At 40.6% G+C, this 16644-nt stretch overlaps 1 protein-coding gene and 6 non-coding genes across 8 annotated transcripts in view; all 7 read right to left on the bottom strand.

Annotated features, from left to right (window-relative positions):
- Positions 1 to 16644, bottom strand: part of atp7b (ATPase copper transporting beta) — a 66578-nt gene that overhangs the window by 16027 nt on the left and 33907 nt on the right. Inside the window, exons 1-8 of one of the 2 annotated variants that reach the window (XM_085150442.1) lie at positions 11769 to 12277; positions 7986 to 8757; positions 5007 to 5228; positions 4767 to 4930; positions 4535 to 4696; positions 4372 to 4445; positions 3460 to 3643; positions 3089 to 3322 (exon numbers count right to left, since the gene is read on the bottom strand). In XM_085150442.1, coding sequence (XP_085006568.1) covers positions 3089 to 3322; positions 3460 to 3643; positions 4372 to 4445; positions 4535 to 4696; positions 4767 to 4930; positions 5007 to 5228; positions 7986 to 8757; positions 11769 to 11792 — 1836 coding nt within the window. In that variant the 5' untranslated portion in view covers positions 11793 to 12277. Of the gene's footprint in view, positions 1 to 3088; positions 3323 to 3459; positions 3644 to 4371; positions 4446 to 4534; positions 4697 to 4766; positions 4931 to 5006; positions 5229 to 7985; positions 8758 to 11768; positions 12278 to 16644 lie in introns of those variants that run through there. The other variant, XM_085150439.1, reaches the window with a different exon arrangement.
- Positions 13342 to 13413, bottom strand: trnam-cau (transfer RNA methionine (anticodon CAU)). Its single transcript has one exon. It is a non-coding gene; the product is annotated as a tRNA-Met (tRNA).
- On the bottom strand, positions 14255 to 14327 carry trnar-ccu (transfer RNA arginine (anticodon CCU)). The gene has a single exon. It is a non-coding gene; the product is annotated as a tRNA-Arg (tRNA).
- trnar-ccu (transfer RNA arginine (anticodon CCU)) lies at positions 15071 to 15143 on the bottom strand. The gene has a single exon. It is a non-coding gene; the product is annotated as a tRNA-Arg (tRNA).
- Positions 15809 to 15880, bottom strand: trnam-cau (transfer RNA methionine (anticodon CAU)). Its single transcript has one exon. It is a non-coding gene; the product is annotated as a tRNA-Met (tRNA).
- Positions 15887 to 15959, bottom strand: trnar-ccu (transfer RNA arginine (anticodon CCU)). The gene has a single exon. It is a non-coding gene; the product is annotated as a tRNA-Arg (tRNA).
- Positions 16625 to 16644, bottom strand: part of trnam-cau (transfer RNA methionine (anticodon CAU)) — a 72-nt gene continuing 52 nt past the window's right edge. The window contains exon 1 of the tRNA in view: positions 16625 to 16644. This exon is cut by the window's right edge and continues 52 nt beyond it. This is a non-coding gene — a tRNA (tRNA-Met).

The following is a 16644-nucleotide window of genomic DNA, read 5'->3' as shown; positions in this document are numbered from 1 at the left end:
AAGTTCATGAGGAAAAAACAGCACAAGAGAAAAGCTGGCAAAAATGTGGGGAAAAATGGGAAATTTAGCAGAAAAACATGAAGATTTATTTGTCAATTTATGATCTGTCACATTTGTAAGAACAAAATTTAAATTAATGACTAAATTTTTTTTCAAAAAATAAATAAATATCAAACTTTATTATTAAGGTGTCAAATTTATAGGGGGGGTAGCCTTTTAAAATCTGAGGGAAAAAACCAATCGAAACAATTGTCAATTTTCACTGGCCAACTTTCAAGAAAAAAAAGAAAATCTATTAGTAAAACACCTGTAGAATTTGCCAAAGCTTTACAAAAATAAATAAATAAATACATTTAAAAGTAAAACACTGGCAAGAGTGAAAGTTAAAGTTAACAATCAGCAAATTTCCCATAAAAATAGCAAATTTGTGAAAAAAACTGTCAAGTTTATAAGGACAAAATTGTATAAGAAATAAACTGTTAACATTTAAAGGACAATTGTCAAACTTGGATAAACTTTATGAGAACACAGTGTTGGAGATCCTGGCACAATTCTATGCTGGGACTTTTAGATGTCTGAAACTCACGTAATACAATGGTTGCAACAAAAATCTGTCAAAATTACTAGAAAAAAAAATATTAACATTGCAAAGAAAAACCAATTAGGAGAATGATACATTTGGCAAAATTTTCAAAACTTCTTTTGAAAAAAGCATCAAAATAGCAAGAAAAAAGATTTATAACAAAAACATGGCAAATTTACTAGAAATTGCAAATTTCGAAGAAAAAATGAAAAATTCACAGGAAAGAATAGAAAATTTACAAGTAAAATACTGGCGAACTTAAAAGAAAAGTAACCAGTGGGTGAGGTCATGGTGGCTAGCCATCATCAGAAGCCAGCGAAGTAATAGTAAATAGTAATAGTAATAACTCTGTTACAGCTATTATTTGAGTACTGCACGAGATAATCAGTGTTGGGTAAGTTACTTTAAAATAGTAACTTAGTTACATTACTAGTTACTTCTATCAAAAGTAACTCAGTTACTTCAAGTTACTCGTTACTTTCAAAGTAACTAGTTACTAGGGAAAGTAACTTTGGTTTTACTCAGAATTCTCTTGTTAATGTGTTGCTTCCATAACTTTGCCAGTCTTCTAGCTTGCTTACTTGCCACAAGTGCACTGTGCCACCTACCAATAGAAAGGAAAAGATAATACATATTTCCACGAGAGAAATCCCACGCCTGGACCGTCATTGACTGCTGCCATGATTCTAGCCTACGTCACAGCGTCATGTGCGCCTTTTACATCCAACACAAAAAACTGCAGTCGTGGTGCTTTGATTGTACTCAGAACTCGGAAATTCTGCCTTCTAAATAGGAAGATGTAGGTAACACCAGACTGCAGATGAGCTGCATACAGGGCTGGACGGGGACAAAAAATCGGCCCGGGCATTTTGACTAGAGACCGGCCATTATAGGAAAAATCATAAAGCCTTTGAATGAAAACAAACGCTGTTGTGACAGTAATGTTCACTGTTTTGATGGTATATATGCATAAATCGTTTTTTGTAAGATTCAGATAATTATTTTTTAAAAGCTAGACATTTTAAATGAGAATAAAAAAGAAAAGTATTTCTTTGTGCCCACCTCTCCCTGTTAATGCCCTACCTGGCGCCCCTGGCAAAACTTTGCTAGATCGCTCCTGCACAGTTACCAGCTGTCAGCTACCTAAAAAGGATCCTGGGGTTATCTGTCTCTCAGAAACAGTTCATAACTTCCCTTCAACTCATTTATGTCACCTAAAAGGTAAACCTGTATCTCCATCACCTGTTCAGCTCTGATGATTTAGTAAGGACATCTCCTGGTTTCATGTTTCCCTCTCACCAGATAAACAAACCGACATCATCATCATCAGCAGCTTTTTTGCAGCTGTGGCTCCAGCAAACATCAGCTGATACTAGGAATTAATATTAAATAAATTCTAACAACAGCTGATCAAGCTTAAACGTGCTGCTGTTGTTTAACGCGACATCGGCTGGTTTCCTCTTTCTGGCGCAAAGTGGGCGATAAACAAACAAGAGAGCCGATCAGCTGATCATTGATCAGTTTTCATGATTGAAGTAGAAACGGGAGAGGGAGGGGGGAGAAAGAGAGAAGAAGAGGCAGCTGTGCAGCAAAGACACAGAATAACTCCAGCTTTGTGCCTTTTTCAATGTAGCCGAATTACGGGACAAACTGTTCCTTTTCACCTCAATAAGAAATGCGTAATATTTTCTCTTAATACCAGACGGGACGGTTGGCAACTCTAATAACTTATGAACAAAATAAAGTTTAACATCGTTAACATCATAGCACCCACCCAGCTGTATAGAAACTCCGTCATGCTAGCTAGTACGCAGTACGGAAAAAGTCAGAATAACGAAAATAAACTCCACCTAAACTTGGTTTATATCTGACCCAGATAGACTGCAGGTCATAACTTCTTACCTGAAGTTCAGTTCACACTTGGACCGGCGGCCGCCTCGGGTCTCTTTTCCTTCTCTTCCACCTGCTGGCTTTCACCACTTGCTAATGTTATTGAATCTGTGGAAGTTCCGCGATAGCCACCACACGAAGTAACGAGTAACGACCCTATCTAAATCCCAGTAACGACTAACGCGTTCCTGATTTTGACACAATAACTAGTTACCGTGCTCGTTACCACAATAATAACGTAGTTACTGTAACGCGTTACTTAATAACGCGTTAGTCCCAACACTGGAGATAATAAAAACATGCACTGCAGATATAAAATGCAAGCAACTTCATCATCAAATTGAATGCAGTCCTGTGATTGTGATGCAGCATCAGCCAATGTTCAGTTAATCATTGTCTAGCACAATAAAAACATCAGCCCTCTGAAGAGTCATTAAATATGACAATAAAAGCCTGGAGAAAAAACAAACATGCTGCCTAATGCAAACAGTGCAAGTTTGAATTATGTCATATATAAGCAACTGTAGTGAGCTGATTCCAAGAATCAGCAGTGACTTGACAGTTTATAGTTTCCAAGAATTAGGCCTCATAAACCTGTTTTTATTTTTATTTTACCTTTGCGATGTGTTCCAGCCATCGTCCCAAAGCGATGAACACAAAGAGCATGGGTGGAGTGTCGAAAAAGGTCACAGGGCTCTGGCTGGCCTGCTCCGCCATGGCCACGATGAGGACCACGCAGGAATAGATGTAGGCAATGGAGGTGGCTAACACAATTAGCACATCCATGTTGGCAGTGCGATGTTTTAGCGAGCGGTAGGCCTGAATGTAAAAGTATCGACCTCCAAAGATCTGCATCAAGGAAGACACAAAGATCCAGTGACGGGAAGGATTTATGCTCCATTGTGAGTCATACACTTTTACCATCCTTAGCAAAGAAAATGCACTCATGTGTGATTAAAGGTTTAGCTCAGATTGTGCTTCCTCACCTGGACAGGTGTGCAGAGCACAAAGAAAAGCAGGTTAAGGATGGAGAGGCCCGGAAGTACATTCTGCTCGGTGGGCATGGAGCCCCCGTGTTCTTGGTGCAGGTTGTCCATCACCATCATGTAGATCATGAGACCCATCACAGGCAAGCCAAAGACCAGGCTCAACAGAAATGAGTTCTTCCACCTGCAAAAACCAGGCAAACATGTCTGTTATGAAAAAAACATTCATCCTTTGCACTGATTTCTTGTACTGCTAGTCATTTTTATGGAAAAATTTAGCGGTAAGCTAATAATCTGACGCCTTTTTTAGCTGCACATGTTCCCCTGGTGGCCAAACGGAGAAGGGCCGGTAATTTCAAATTGCCTGACAACTGTATACAGTCTAGTATAAAGACAGTTTAGGGACAGTGTAGGGAATGGATAATCAGTCATGATAGCTGTGAAAAATCTGCTGACATCTTGTTGAATTCAGTGATCTAAATTCACTAAATTTAGATCACTGACTTGCTGCGTTCAGCTGATGCAGCAAGTCAGCTGAACGCAGCCTGTACACTAAGAAAATCTAGTTTTACCACCTCTGGTCTTGCACCTCTCATATATAGCTAAGAGCAGAAACAGTCCATCTGTATGACATTTAAGGAAAAGTGAAAGTTGGTATAAGTACTAATTAATAGAAATGTTAACTCTGACCTAAATCTAAAAAGCCTTTTCCAGTAGTGAAAGAAAGTGTAGTGAGGGATTGTGGGTTTAAGCATGACCTGCGGTATCAATATATGGATCAAAACCACCATGTGCTGGTTATAACTCTCCACCTGTCAACAGCATACTCTCAGGGTTTAATTGTTAGAAAATTGTTAATTGTTAAAAAGTTAGCATCCATTTAAAAATAAGAATTGTAAACCAGATACTTGCTGTCGAATTTCTTCTTTGTGATCGAGGTTGTTTTTGAAGCCCGCCTGCTCCAGCCTGGCCTCAAATCCAAGACCCTGAAATGAGGAGAAACTCCAAGGTGTGAAATTGCATGTGTAAAAAATTGTAGGTTTAAGATGGCTTTTATAAGTCCTGTGATAAACACCTGGATGATCTTGATAATATCCCGAGGTCCGAGCACCTCTGGGTCAAACTCAACCTGAGCTTTGTTGGTTGCCAGTGCGACCGAAGCCATGAGGATCCCTCTGGTTAAGTTGAGCTTGGACTCGATGTTGTGGACACATGATGCGCACGTCATGCCTGTTATCTGCATGTGAACTACATGTGATGTGGAATTTGCACAAAATTCTGCATTATATGATGTCCCGTAGACTTACAGTGAGGTCCAGCTTTCCATGTGCTACTGCATTATCCTCAATAACCTGGGCACCAAAGCCCAAGTCTTTGATGAGCTCAGTCACTGCAGTAGCATCCAGGACATGTGAATCATACTTCACCTCCGCCTTACCGGCCATTAGCGACACCAACACTGATAGGACTCCTGGTTAACAAACACAGTACACTTTATCAACAATCTTCTTCTCAGTTCAAATGCCTCATCCCTGGAAGTCGCTCACCTCTGTGTTTGAGCAGGTTCCTCTCGATGTTGGACACACAGGAGGCACAGGTCATCCCCGTAACGCAGATGAAGCATTTCTGTGCTTTTATCTCAGGCGAACTTGCAGATGGTGCCTGTGAACCCGTCCCATTGCTGACTACAGGCCTGTTAGTCAACATGTCAGAAAGTTCAAAGCTTACAGGCTGGGACTTTTCATGACTCTGAACACTCTTTATAGGTTCTGAAAGGACAAAAAATATGGAGGCGCCATATAAGTTTGTAGCTCTACAGATTTATGAGGCTCAACTTAGAATCTTCCATCACCATAGTCCAACTAGAAATTTTAAAAACTCATCCTATTCTCTCCCTGAAGGGAGGGAGAATATAATCTCTTTCATTTATTTTTTTGTCTGTTTGTTAGCAGTGTGGCAACCAGAGTTTTCGAATTTTGTGTGATGGTAGATACCAATAACCAATAGATACCAATAACAGTTCGAGGTGATTTAATTTTCAAGAAAATCGGTCAAAGTCGAGGTCATACCAAATGTGAAAGTTAGTAAAATCTTTATATCACCCACAATTTTTCATGCATCATTTTCAGATTTCACAGCAATATACTAGGCCCTGGGGGACATGAGTACCTAGGTTGGGTAAGTATTTAACATTGACATTTATTGTTTAAGGTCAAAGTTGACCTTGGAAAAAACACTTCAAGGAATAATATCAAGTAATATATCCTGTGAAAAGGCCTGGAGAGGCATCACAGTTTTGTAAAATCACACATGCATGAATATATCTTAAAATGTCAAACTTTCACAGCTTATAGAAGACAAGGGTAAAGATATAAAACTTTAGTATGCAATGCTTCAAGGTCAACGGTCAGGTTCACACAAATTAGGAAAAAGCCTTATTTTCCATGGGTCATCTCCAAACTTTAAAGCAATAGGAACATAAGTTACTTGTTTGCTTGAACTCTTTAAAACATTGTATGCCTTCACAGTGAAACAAATGGATTAATGGATTGGATAACATGGTAGGAACTAACAACGCGGTTGTCAGAGAACATCTGCAGGTGGCATGATTCCCTGTTGTACTGGAAATATAAGGTGCACAAAGTAAACAGGAATGATTTCTGATTGTTTAACTCTCATATAGCTTCAAAGCACAGAATTGGAAACGAGCATGAATGGCATTTCTAAAGCAAGCTGGATTTTATTTATTTTTTTACTTTAAGTCCACAATCTTCTTCCACACCTTCTGCTAACTAAACAGATAATGCAGAAGAGAAAATAACCAAGCATTTGCTTAGTTTGAGAAATTTGGACAGACTTTTTTTTACAGCTCACTGGCATATGATATACAACCACATGATATATAACTTCTATCCCAATAAGAGGCCAATAAAACCTGACACTGAGAGCTGAGCAAGATAAAGAGAAATTAAAGAATCTGTTCATAATCTGCCTGCGTTAATCCCTCATTTTGGCAGGCTGTTTCTGCAATTAAAGCCCTGGTAAGGATAAGGGCTCTCAGAGTTTCAATGAGGAGTACAGTTGTCTGGTTCCCAGAGTAACCGTTGAGTTTCTGGTTTACTCTAAACAACATACCTCTTCTAAGAAACCCTTTAGATAGCATGTACACGATTTTACGGTTAGTGGCAGACATTTCCTAAATGAAAGCAAACCCCTCCAAGGACATCAAACAATGGGTGCTTTTCTACCTCGGGTGTAAAAACTAGTTCAAAGGTACTTGAGTTCCCAACTCACTCCTTGCCTGACAGAAATAGCAGATGAAGAGATGAAGAGATGAGGTGCCACTGAGGCATGAGAGTTGTTTTTCATATTCGCATACACATCCCATTGGTCTGTGTATGCCTTTAATTAGTATTATTATTATTAGTAGTAGTAGTATTATATTGCATAAAATGTAGACTTTACTTTTTTACTTTTTACCTCTTGTTTCTGTCTCGCAACACAAATGACAACTGTAGAAAACATTAAAGTGCAGCTACGATATACATTCTTCTAAAACTAATATAAAACCCCCTCCACCGGACTGAAGGTTCAAAGCAGATCCAAGAAAATTAATTAATGTAGTGTTCAGATGCTACTGGGTCAGCAGACACATAGCTAAAGTGCCTCTTGTGTCACCACGTGGCAAGCTGTCAAACTTGGACTCAGAAGGGTCAGTATTGAAGTGTGCAGAGGAGCTTTTTCCCCCTAGATTAGGATAGCTGCAATGATGGTGTCCTGGAAATAATTTATCTGAATTTCAGGAGTGGGAACACACCTCATACAATCCCCTATCCTGACTGTATACTAGGGACAGATGGTGCTGTCCGCACCACCGGTGGTCTGTTCTCATTTTCATGCCACACCCTCCTTCCTCATTTATTTCCCTGCCTTAAAACCATAAATTGAAGCACTCTTATGCTTGAATGACACCTGAGATCAGCCAATACAGCAGTGGGCCATAACAAATTAAAAATTGGTCAGATGATCCAGCTGTGCTACTGTTCTTGCATCTCTGGTGAGAGGCACTGAGACCAGACGAGAGGATTTGGGGAAATGATGTACAAACTCAGAAATGGAAAGATAGGGATAGGAAAAAATGCACCAATCTGTACCAAATTCTACCCAAAATAAATTAAAATGCACAACTTCTTGTCCAAGCCTGATCAGCTGGAGTCAAGCTAACACCTGCTACCATGTGAACTAATGGGTAAGGTATCTAGCTCCTGAGTGTTTGTGTCCCTTCATGTTGGAGAAGTTCTGGGATCTTTAGGTTGTGATCTGGACCAAGTGCTGTGGAGCTCAAGTAAGATGTTAAAGAAAAACAGGATGGTAAAAACAAATGCTAACTGTTCCCTGGATGTTCAGTCAGTTGTCACCCTCACTATTTATTAACATTTGACACACTGAAAAAGAAAACTGAAATAATCCTAAAATAATATTTTTTTAAAAGCTGCATTAAGCAAACATTTATTTTTGTTACCTACCATTAAGTGAGGCGTCAAAGCCCATGTCCTCAATAGCTGCCCTGAGCTGCTCTGGCTCTGTCAAATAGGGATCAAAGGTTATTGTTCCCTTTTCCGCCTCCAGGGACACCGCTATGAACCGCACTCCAGTCATCTGAGAGATCCTCCCTTCTATTGTCTGCACACAAGAGCTGCAAGTCATCCCTCCAATCAAAATGGTTACAGTCTGGGTGGAGGCATCCACCTCCTTTTTCTGCCAGAAACTTAAATCTTCTACTGATGGGTCCTCAGATAACAAAGCAGTATCAAAGCCCATGTCCTCAATTTTGTCTCTCAGCTCTTCATGTGTGACTAAAAGAGGCTGAAAAACAATCAGCGCTGCTTTGTCCTGAAGAGACACCTGAATATGTGAAACCCCCTGCAGCTCCCCGATCTGTCCCTGAATGGACTGCACACAGGACTGGCAGTGCATACCATCCACCCTGATCTGCACCACAGACTCCACGCTGTATCCCAAGGTCTGTAGTTCCAGGGCGATGTCTTTGGTTGGAATAACTGAAGCATCATAGTCCACCTTGGCCAAACTGTTGGGTACAGACCATGTGACAGCAAGTATTCCATTCAGGCTGCAGATTCTGGTTTGGATGATGTGGACCTCATGCTCAGAGGTGATCCGCTGAAGTTTAAAAGCTGCTCTTGAGGCAGCTTTAGGTGGAGGGCAGAGCTCAGTCTGGCTCCCATACTCGTAGGCCAGGTTTTCAAAGCCTTGTTTCTCAATGTCATGGTCACTCTCCTGGAAAGACAACAGAAGAGTATGTCAATTCAGCATTTTTTTTTATTTTTGGAAATGTAGGGACAATAATTATTACAATTTATCTTAAAATTACAATATCTTAGGTCATATTTTAAGAAGAAAGGCCATCTTTACAGAATGCTATTATTAAGATCTGTAGTAAGACAGAAGGATAAGATCCAGAAACTGTAGTATAAGGTAATTTTATCAGGCTTCTGCTATTTGACGTCTGTGAGCATCAGGACTGGAACATCACAGCAACTCTGACCTAAATTATTCAGATGACACAAAGCTCTACATATAAGCGTCACCACACGTTTAAAAGCCCCTAAAAAGGGCTTTGCACATATCAGTTAGTTAATGTTTAGTATTTGTTTTTGGCACTAAAAATCAGCATGACTGCTTAAAATATCTGCCAGACATCAAACCATATTTAAAATTAATTTTAATTATCTGAGAACTAATGGAAAATAATCTTCCCATTGAACTTTATTTTTGTCATCATGATTAACGCAATTACATTTTTAACGCAATTAACCCATCTGGAGTGTAGAATGGATAAACTTTGGACAAAATGCACAAAATGCACAAAAAACCCTTTGAGGAAGCATTTTGGTGACATCAGGAAGGAAAAACACCCCCTTTAACAGGAAGAAACCTCCAGCAGAACCAGGCTCTACGTTTCAGGGTAGGATTAAAACTCTCCTTTTATAGCTTGTGATTAGGGTTGGATCAGGTAACCCTGATTCATCTGTTAGTTACACTGTGATAGGCCTGATTGCTAGGTGTTTCCCATGATGCACTGACTGTATCTTGTTCACTCACTATGTGTTTATAGTGTTACTTCTACTGTGGTTAATTTTTATTTTTATTTTGGAAGAGTGCTGTCTGTTCGGAGGGGATTAGCTTAGAACCTGTGCCATTCTTACATGGGTGAAATGACATGTAACTTCACACCAATCTTAATCAAGTGAAGTGACAAGACAAAGACTATAAATGTCAAATTTGACAATACAGTACATATACATCTGTAATTATGACATCATGGTTTACCTTCCCTTACAATTCCGTAACCACTATATTGTTTTTGGTTCTAACCCAACAATAAGCTTCCCAAGAGTCTGAGTACTTACAACTATCCATGGACCATTTCTACTTTTAATGCTACTGCAAATAACCACAAACTCACAATCCCTGGCTTACTTTGTCCATTAGGTCACTGAGGCCACACATTAAGCCACATTGCTGGGCATTGTTCAGTACACAGCTTATACATTGCAGAATGTGCGGAAATACCAACTGTTTTCCAACTGTCATGAGATTCTTGTTGGAACTTGTCTTGTTGTTCTTTCTCAGGATATAGATTTTCTCAGATAAAGTGAACTCATCAAGTATTTAATAAGTATTAACCACATTATATTAAGCTGCATTTTGTATTTGGTTTGTTGACATGCCACATTTATGTTGAATTCCTTGGTGCTTCATGCTGCATATTCATGTTGCTGTTGTGACTGTATTAGTGGCTCAAGAACAAAGACCTCAAATACACTTGTAAGTATGACAACCCTGTTTCTGCTAGCCTTTTAAGTCCTCAGCTGAGAAACAACATGAATTTTTACTTTAGCTTTACAGTTCCTAAAGCCAGCCACTGTTTAATCCTATGAAAAGCCCCTGTCTGACCCCAGTAAGCTAACAGAAATCATTTACAGGGTAAGACCCCAAAAGCAAAGTTTTATTTATACAAGTTTTATTTTGTTTGACTAAAAGCCTTGGACCCTGACCTGGTGTATTTTGTATTTTTTTTAACTACAATCTTAACATTGTAGTGAAAACCAACAACCACAGAATTAATTTGTAGTCCTATTGTTAGTCACGTTGTGCATTCAGACTGTGGCCATGTCAGAAAAGAGTCAACAACTTTGCAAAAGCAAATATGTGAGTCAATGTTTAATCCCATACTGGGTGAATTGGCTTCTTCTTTAAACAGAAAACTGCTTTAAAATACAAGTTTTTGGTACCTCTCAAGTGCAATCTAAGACATTTATGGATTGAAAAATGAGATGCTAGATAGATGGCGCAAACACTACTGGACACTTTAAATCCACTATAAGGCTGTCATGTTAGGAGACCACATGATTGGCCCTTCACCTAAGCCTCACAGCATGATTCTGCTTAAAGACATCTCATTGAACTGAGGGGAAAAGTCAACCCTTATAAAAAGTAAATTAAGCAGAGTTGCACTTGCATTAACATCATTTTATCCATTTCATCACAAACACAATGCACAACAATTTCTATTACATGTGCTTTACGCACAACACAACAGATGTCTCTGATTTAGAGAATAATCAGTGGGAATCTGTGCATTGAGTTCAACTTCTATTTTGTGTTAAAGCAAAAGCAAACACTGCAATGTTGACTCATGATCAAAGTGCAGCAGCACTGAAATAAATCACACAGGAGAAATTTTACAAACTTCACACCATCTTTTACATTTCCAGTGTTCTCATACCAGTCCATTACTGTATACATGCTGCAAAAAATATACAAGTGCATTTGTATCACAGTCTACTGAAGCTCAATGCAAAGCTCACTGCCTGGTAAATATGCAGTATTTAACCGACTAAACTGACATGTTGTCATCCTTTTCACATGCTACATAACTACTCTTTGTAAATAGACCTACATACTAACTGCATCATACGGAAGACTATTTGAACGTTGACACTGAGGATTGGAAAATGTTAATCCCATGTTAACCTTGATTCTGTGATATTTAAATGAGAAGTTAATAAACAATAATCAGATGTAAGGACATTCAAGCAGAAATAAGAACCTCCAAATACCTGTTGAACTGTGTTATTTGTCAAATGACAATTTAAAAAAAATCTTTAATCAAAAATAAATAACTAGGTGATTCTACTCTTTGGAAAAAGGCAAGCTTTTTACCCTTATTTAAGTGAATAAGCTTAAATAAACTAAGATCCCAAAATGCACGATCTGCTGCCTACCTGCATCATGAGCACCTGCTTCATGCCGTAACTGCAAGTTATGTAAATATGTTCTTTCAGGTGTCATGGTCTTGTACCAGATTTTTTTTTAAACAGGCACTATTGACTCGGTAGTTGTTGCACCAATCAGATCCATCAACTGAGGTAATCTACCTGTTAACATCAGTCTCATGTCATTGATTGGTTTTAGGTTTAGCATTAAGGTACGGGGACTAGAAATGTTTGTTAGTGCAGTAAGCAAAAGGGCCAGTTTAGTAGAAAGTGATTAATATATTGCAGTTATTAACAAGAATGCAAGAGGAGCATTGGTTTCTTATTTATTTATTTTTATTAATTTAATTAATACTTTAGTTTGAAATTCATAAAGCTCATGTCCATCAAACATATAACACCATTACCATTTGAGAAATGAAAAAGGCTACACTGTTGCCATTAAGCATGTCTATCTGTATCTAGCTGACAGGATAAAGGTATGTTTAGGTATCTACAGTTCTGTTATTTTAATTACTTCTTTAATTTTCCAATTAACACTTGAATTTTTTGTACAAATGTATAACATAACGCTTTAACAAGCTTAATGAACGACATTACCTTTTAATATTGAATCTAAAGGGAAACAATGAATGAAAACCTGCAAAACCATTATTCCAAATACTTGCACTTTTAGATTTATATTACAGCCATTTAGCATAGTCCAGGACTGAAAAAATAAGTGGTTTGTTATTCTGGACATTCACGTTCAGTAACCTGTTTTACTTTCTCACATCGTTAAGGGGAGCTGCAGTGGGGGGAAAAAAGAAAACTTACACCAATATACTGTATGTGTCTCTTCCCTACTAAGTGTGCGGAACTCTGGACAGCCAACATGCTCAGTGTTGTTCAGCAGGTCAGTTATGAACAGGAGAAGAATGCAGAAAATATCCATTCATTTCTTTGGATGTTGGTTCAAGTGAGAGCCATGGTTTCAAGCTGGTTTTTTGTTCAAAGATGAAGCTGTATTTAATAACATTTGAGAAACGCTGAGAAAATAAATTACACTCTGGGCAACTCGGTGACCAAAACTCTGGTCATCTAACACGCTGTGCTTATTGCTCCACTTTATTTAGGGGCGTTTATGTTGTCTGTTGAGACTTGTGAAACCACATGAAGACCAGAGAGTACCAACGATTTGAATCACTGAATCTAGTTCCACTAAAACAGGGGGAGTAGCAGGAGCATGTGTGACGTGCTCAAACACAGCTGGATCAAATGCTCGAATTAGCGCTTCAGCATGGCATCAAGTTTGGCAAAGGCCTGATAACAAGCCATTCATTTGATTCAGGTGTGTCAGAACAAGGATGCATCTAAAAGCTAAAAAAAACCCCAGTAGCTCTCCAGGACTGGAGTTGGAGTCCCTGTGCAAGGCTATGTAGAGATAAGGATTCGCCTTTGGTGATTAGGGGGCAGTTATCGTACATGACTCACTCACTCGGTGCCTGTACTACAGGGTTACTTATCTGCGTTTTTGGGGAACAGGACCTGACTGTCATCTGCTTTTGGACACAGTTCAGAGAATCGGGCCATCCAAAACACATAGCAGAGGATGGTTTCGATCCATCGACCTCTGGGTTATGGGCCCAGCACGCTTCCGCTGCGCCACTCTGCTGGACAGCACCCCAGATGGGACTCGAACCCACAATCCCTGGCTTAGGAGGCCAGTGCCTTATCCATTAGCCACCGGGGCGGATGATCACTTGACTTCCTTTCTTTGGAGGTTGTTTCGGGGGTTCGAGTGAGAGCCATGGTTTCAAGCTGGTTTTTGTTCAAAAATGAAGCTGCATTTAAGAACATTTGAGAAACGCTGAGAAAATAAATTACACTCTGTACACACTCTGGGCAACTCAGTGTCCAGAACGCTGGTAAGCCAACACGCTGTGCTTATTGCTCCACTTTATTTAGGGGCGTTTATGTTGTCTGCTGAGACTTGTGAAACCACATGAAGACCAGACAGTACCAACAATTTGAATCACTGAATCTAGTTCCACTAAAACAGGGGGAGTAGCAGGAGCATGTGTGACGTGCTCAAACACAGCTGGATCAAATGCTTGAATTAGCTCTTCAGCATGGCATCAAGTTTGGCAAAGGCCTGATAACAAGCCATTCATTTGATTCAGGTGTGTCAGAACAAGGATGCATCTAAGAGTTAAAAAAAAAAAAAACAGTAGCTCTCCAGGACTGGAGTTGGAGTCCCTGTGCAAGGCTATGTAGAGATAAGGATTCGCCTTTGGTGATCAGGGGGCAGTTATCGTACATGACTCACTCACTCGGTGCCTGTACTACAGGGTTACTTGTCTGCGTTTTTGGGGAACAGGACCTGACTGTCATCTGCTTTTGGACACAGTTCAGAGAATCGGGCCATCCAAAACACATAGCAGAGGATGGTTTCAATCCATCGACCTCTGGGTTATGGGCCCAGCACGCTTCCGCTGCGCCACTCTGCTGGACAGCACCCCAGATGAGACTCGAACCCACAATCCCTGGCTTAGGAGGCCAGTGCCTTATCCATTAGGCCACCGGGGCGGATGATTGCTTGATTTCCTTTCTTTGGAGGTTGTTTCGGAGGTTTGAGTGAGAGCCATGGTTTCAAGCTGGTTTTTGTTCAAAGATGAAGCTGCATTTAAGAACATTTGAGAAACGCTGAGAAAATAAATTACACTCTGTATACACTCTGGGCAACTCAGTGTCCAGAACGCTGGTAAGCCAACACGCTGTGCTTTTTGCTCCACTTTATTTAGGGGCGTTTATGTTGTCTGTTGAGACTTGTGAAACCACATGAAGACCAGAGAGTACCAACGATTTGAATCACTGAATCTAGTTCCACTAAAACAGGGGGAGTAGCAGGAGCATGTGTGACATGCTCAAACACAGCTGGATCAAATGCTCGAATTAGCTCTTCAGCATGGCATCAAGTTTGGCAAAGGCCTGATAACAAGCCATTCATTTGATTCAGGTGTGTCAGAACAAGGATGCATCTAAGAGCTAAAAAAAACAAACAGTAGCTCTCCAGGACTGGAGTTGGAGTCCCTGTGCAAGGTTATGTAAAGATAAGGATTCGCCTTTGGTGATCAGGGGGCAGTTATCGTACATGACTCACTCACTCGGTGCCTGTACTACAGGGTTACTTGTCTGCGTTTTTGGGGAACAGGACCTGACTGTCATCTGCGAATCGGGCCATCCAAAATACATAGCAGAGGATGGTTTCGATCCATCGACCTCTGGGTTATGGGCCCAGAACGCTTCCGCTGCGCCACTCTGCTGGACAACACCCCAGATGGGACTCGAACCCACAATCCCTGGCTTAGGAGGCCAGTGCCTTATCCATTAGGCCACCGGGGCGGATAATCGCTTGACTTCCTTTCTTTGGAGGTTGTTTCGGGGGTTCGAGTGAGAGCCATGGTTTCAAGCTAGTTTTTGTTCAAAGATGAAGCTGCATTTAAGAACATTTGAGAAACGCTGAGAAAATAAATTACACTCTGTACACACTCTGGGCAACTCAGTGTCCAGAACGCTGGTAAGCTAACACGCTGTGCTTATTGCTCCACTTTATTTAGAGGCGTTTATGTTGTCTTTTGAGACTTGTGAAACCACATGAAGACCAGAGAGTACCAACGATTTGAATCACTGAAACTAGTTCCACTAAAACAGGGGAGTAGCAGGAGCATGTGTGACGTGCTCAAACACAGCTGGATCAAATGCTTGAATTAGCTCTTCAGCATGGCATCAAGTTTGGCAAAGGCCTGATAACAAGCCATTCATTTGATTCAGGTGTGTCAGAACAAGGATGCATCTAAGAGCTAAAAAAAAAAACCCAGTAGCTCTCCAGGACTGGAGTTGGAGTCCCTGTGCAAGGCTATGTACAGATAAGGATTCGCCTTTGGTGATCAGGGGGCAGTTATCGTACATGACTCACTCACTCGGTGCCTGTACTACAGGGTTACTTGTCTGCGTTTTTGGGGAACAGGACCTGACTGTCATCTGCGAATCGGGCCATCCAAAACACATAGCAGAGGATGGTTTCGATCCATCGACCTCTGGGTTATGGGCCCAGCACGCTTCCGCTGCGCCACTCTGCTGGACAACACCCCAGATGGGACTCGAACCCACAATCCCTGGCTTAGGAGGCCAGTGCCTTATCCATTAGGCCACCGGGGCGGATGATCGCTTGACTTCCTTTCTTTGGAGGTTGTTTCGGGGGTTCGAGTGAGAGCCATGGTTTCAAGCTAGTTTTTGTTCAAAGATGAAGCTGCATTTAAGAACATTTGAGAAACGCTGAGAAAATAAATTACACTCTGTACACACTCTGGGCAACTCAGTGTCCAGAACGCTGGTAAGCTAACACGCTGTGCTTATTGCTCCACTTTATTTATAGGCGTTTATGTTGTCTTTTGAGACTTGTGAAACCACATGAAGACCAGAGAGTACCAACGATTTGAATCACTGAAACTAGTTCCACTAAAACAGGGGAGTAGCAGGAGCATGTGTGACGTGCTCAAACACAGCTGGATCAAATGCTTGAATTAGCTCTTCAGCATGGCATCAAGTTTGGCAAAGGCCTGATAACAAGCCATTCATTTGATTCAGGTGTGTCAGAACAAGGATGCATCTAAGAGCTAAAAAAAAAAACCCAGTAGCTCTCCAGGACTGGAGTTGGAGTCCCTGTGCAAGGCTATGTACAGATAAGGATTCGCCTTTGGTGATCAGGGGGCAGTTATTGTACATGGCTCACTCACTCTGTGCCTGTACTACAGGGTTACTTGTCTGCGTTTTTGGGGAACAGGACCTGACTGTCATATGCGAATCGGGCCATCCAAAACACATAGCAGAGGATGGTTTCGAT

The sequence above is a fragment of the Neolamprologus multifasciatus genome, chromosome 23 (assembly GCF_963576455.1).
Source record: "Neolamprologus multifasciatus chromosome 23, fNeoMul1.2, whole genome shotgun sequence".
NCBI classification, from domain to species: Eukaryota; Metazoa; Chordata; class Actinopteri; order Cichliformes; family Cichlidae; genus Neolamprologus; species Neolamprologus multifasciatus.
The sequence above is the reverse complement of the archived record's forward strand: the minus strand, read 5'-3'. Positions and strand labels throughout refer to the sequence as shown.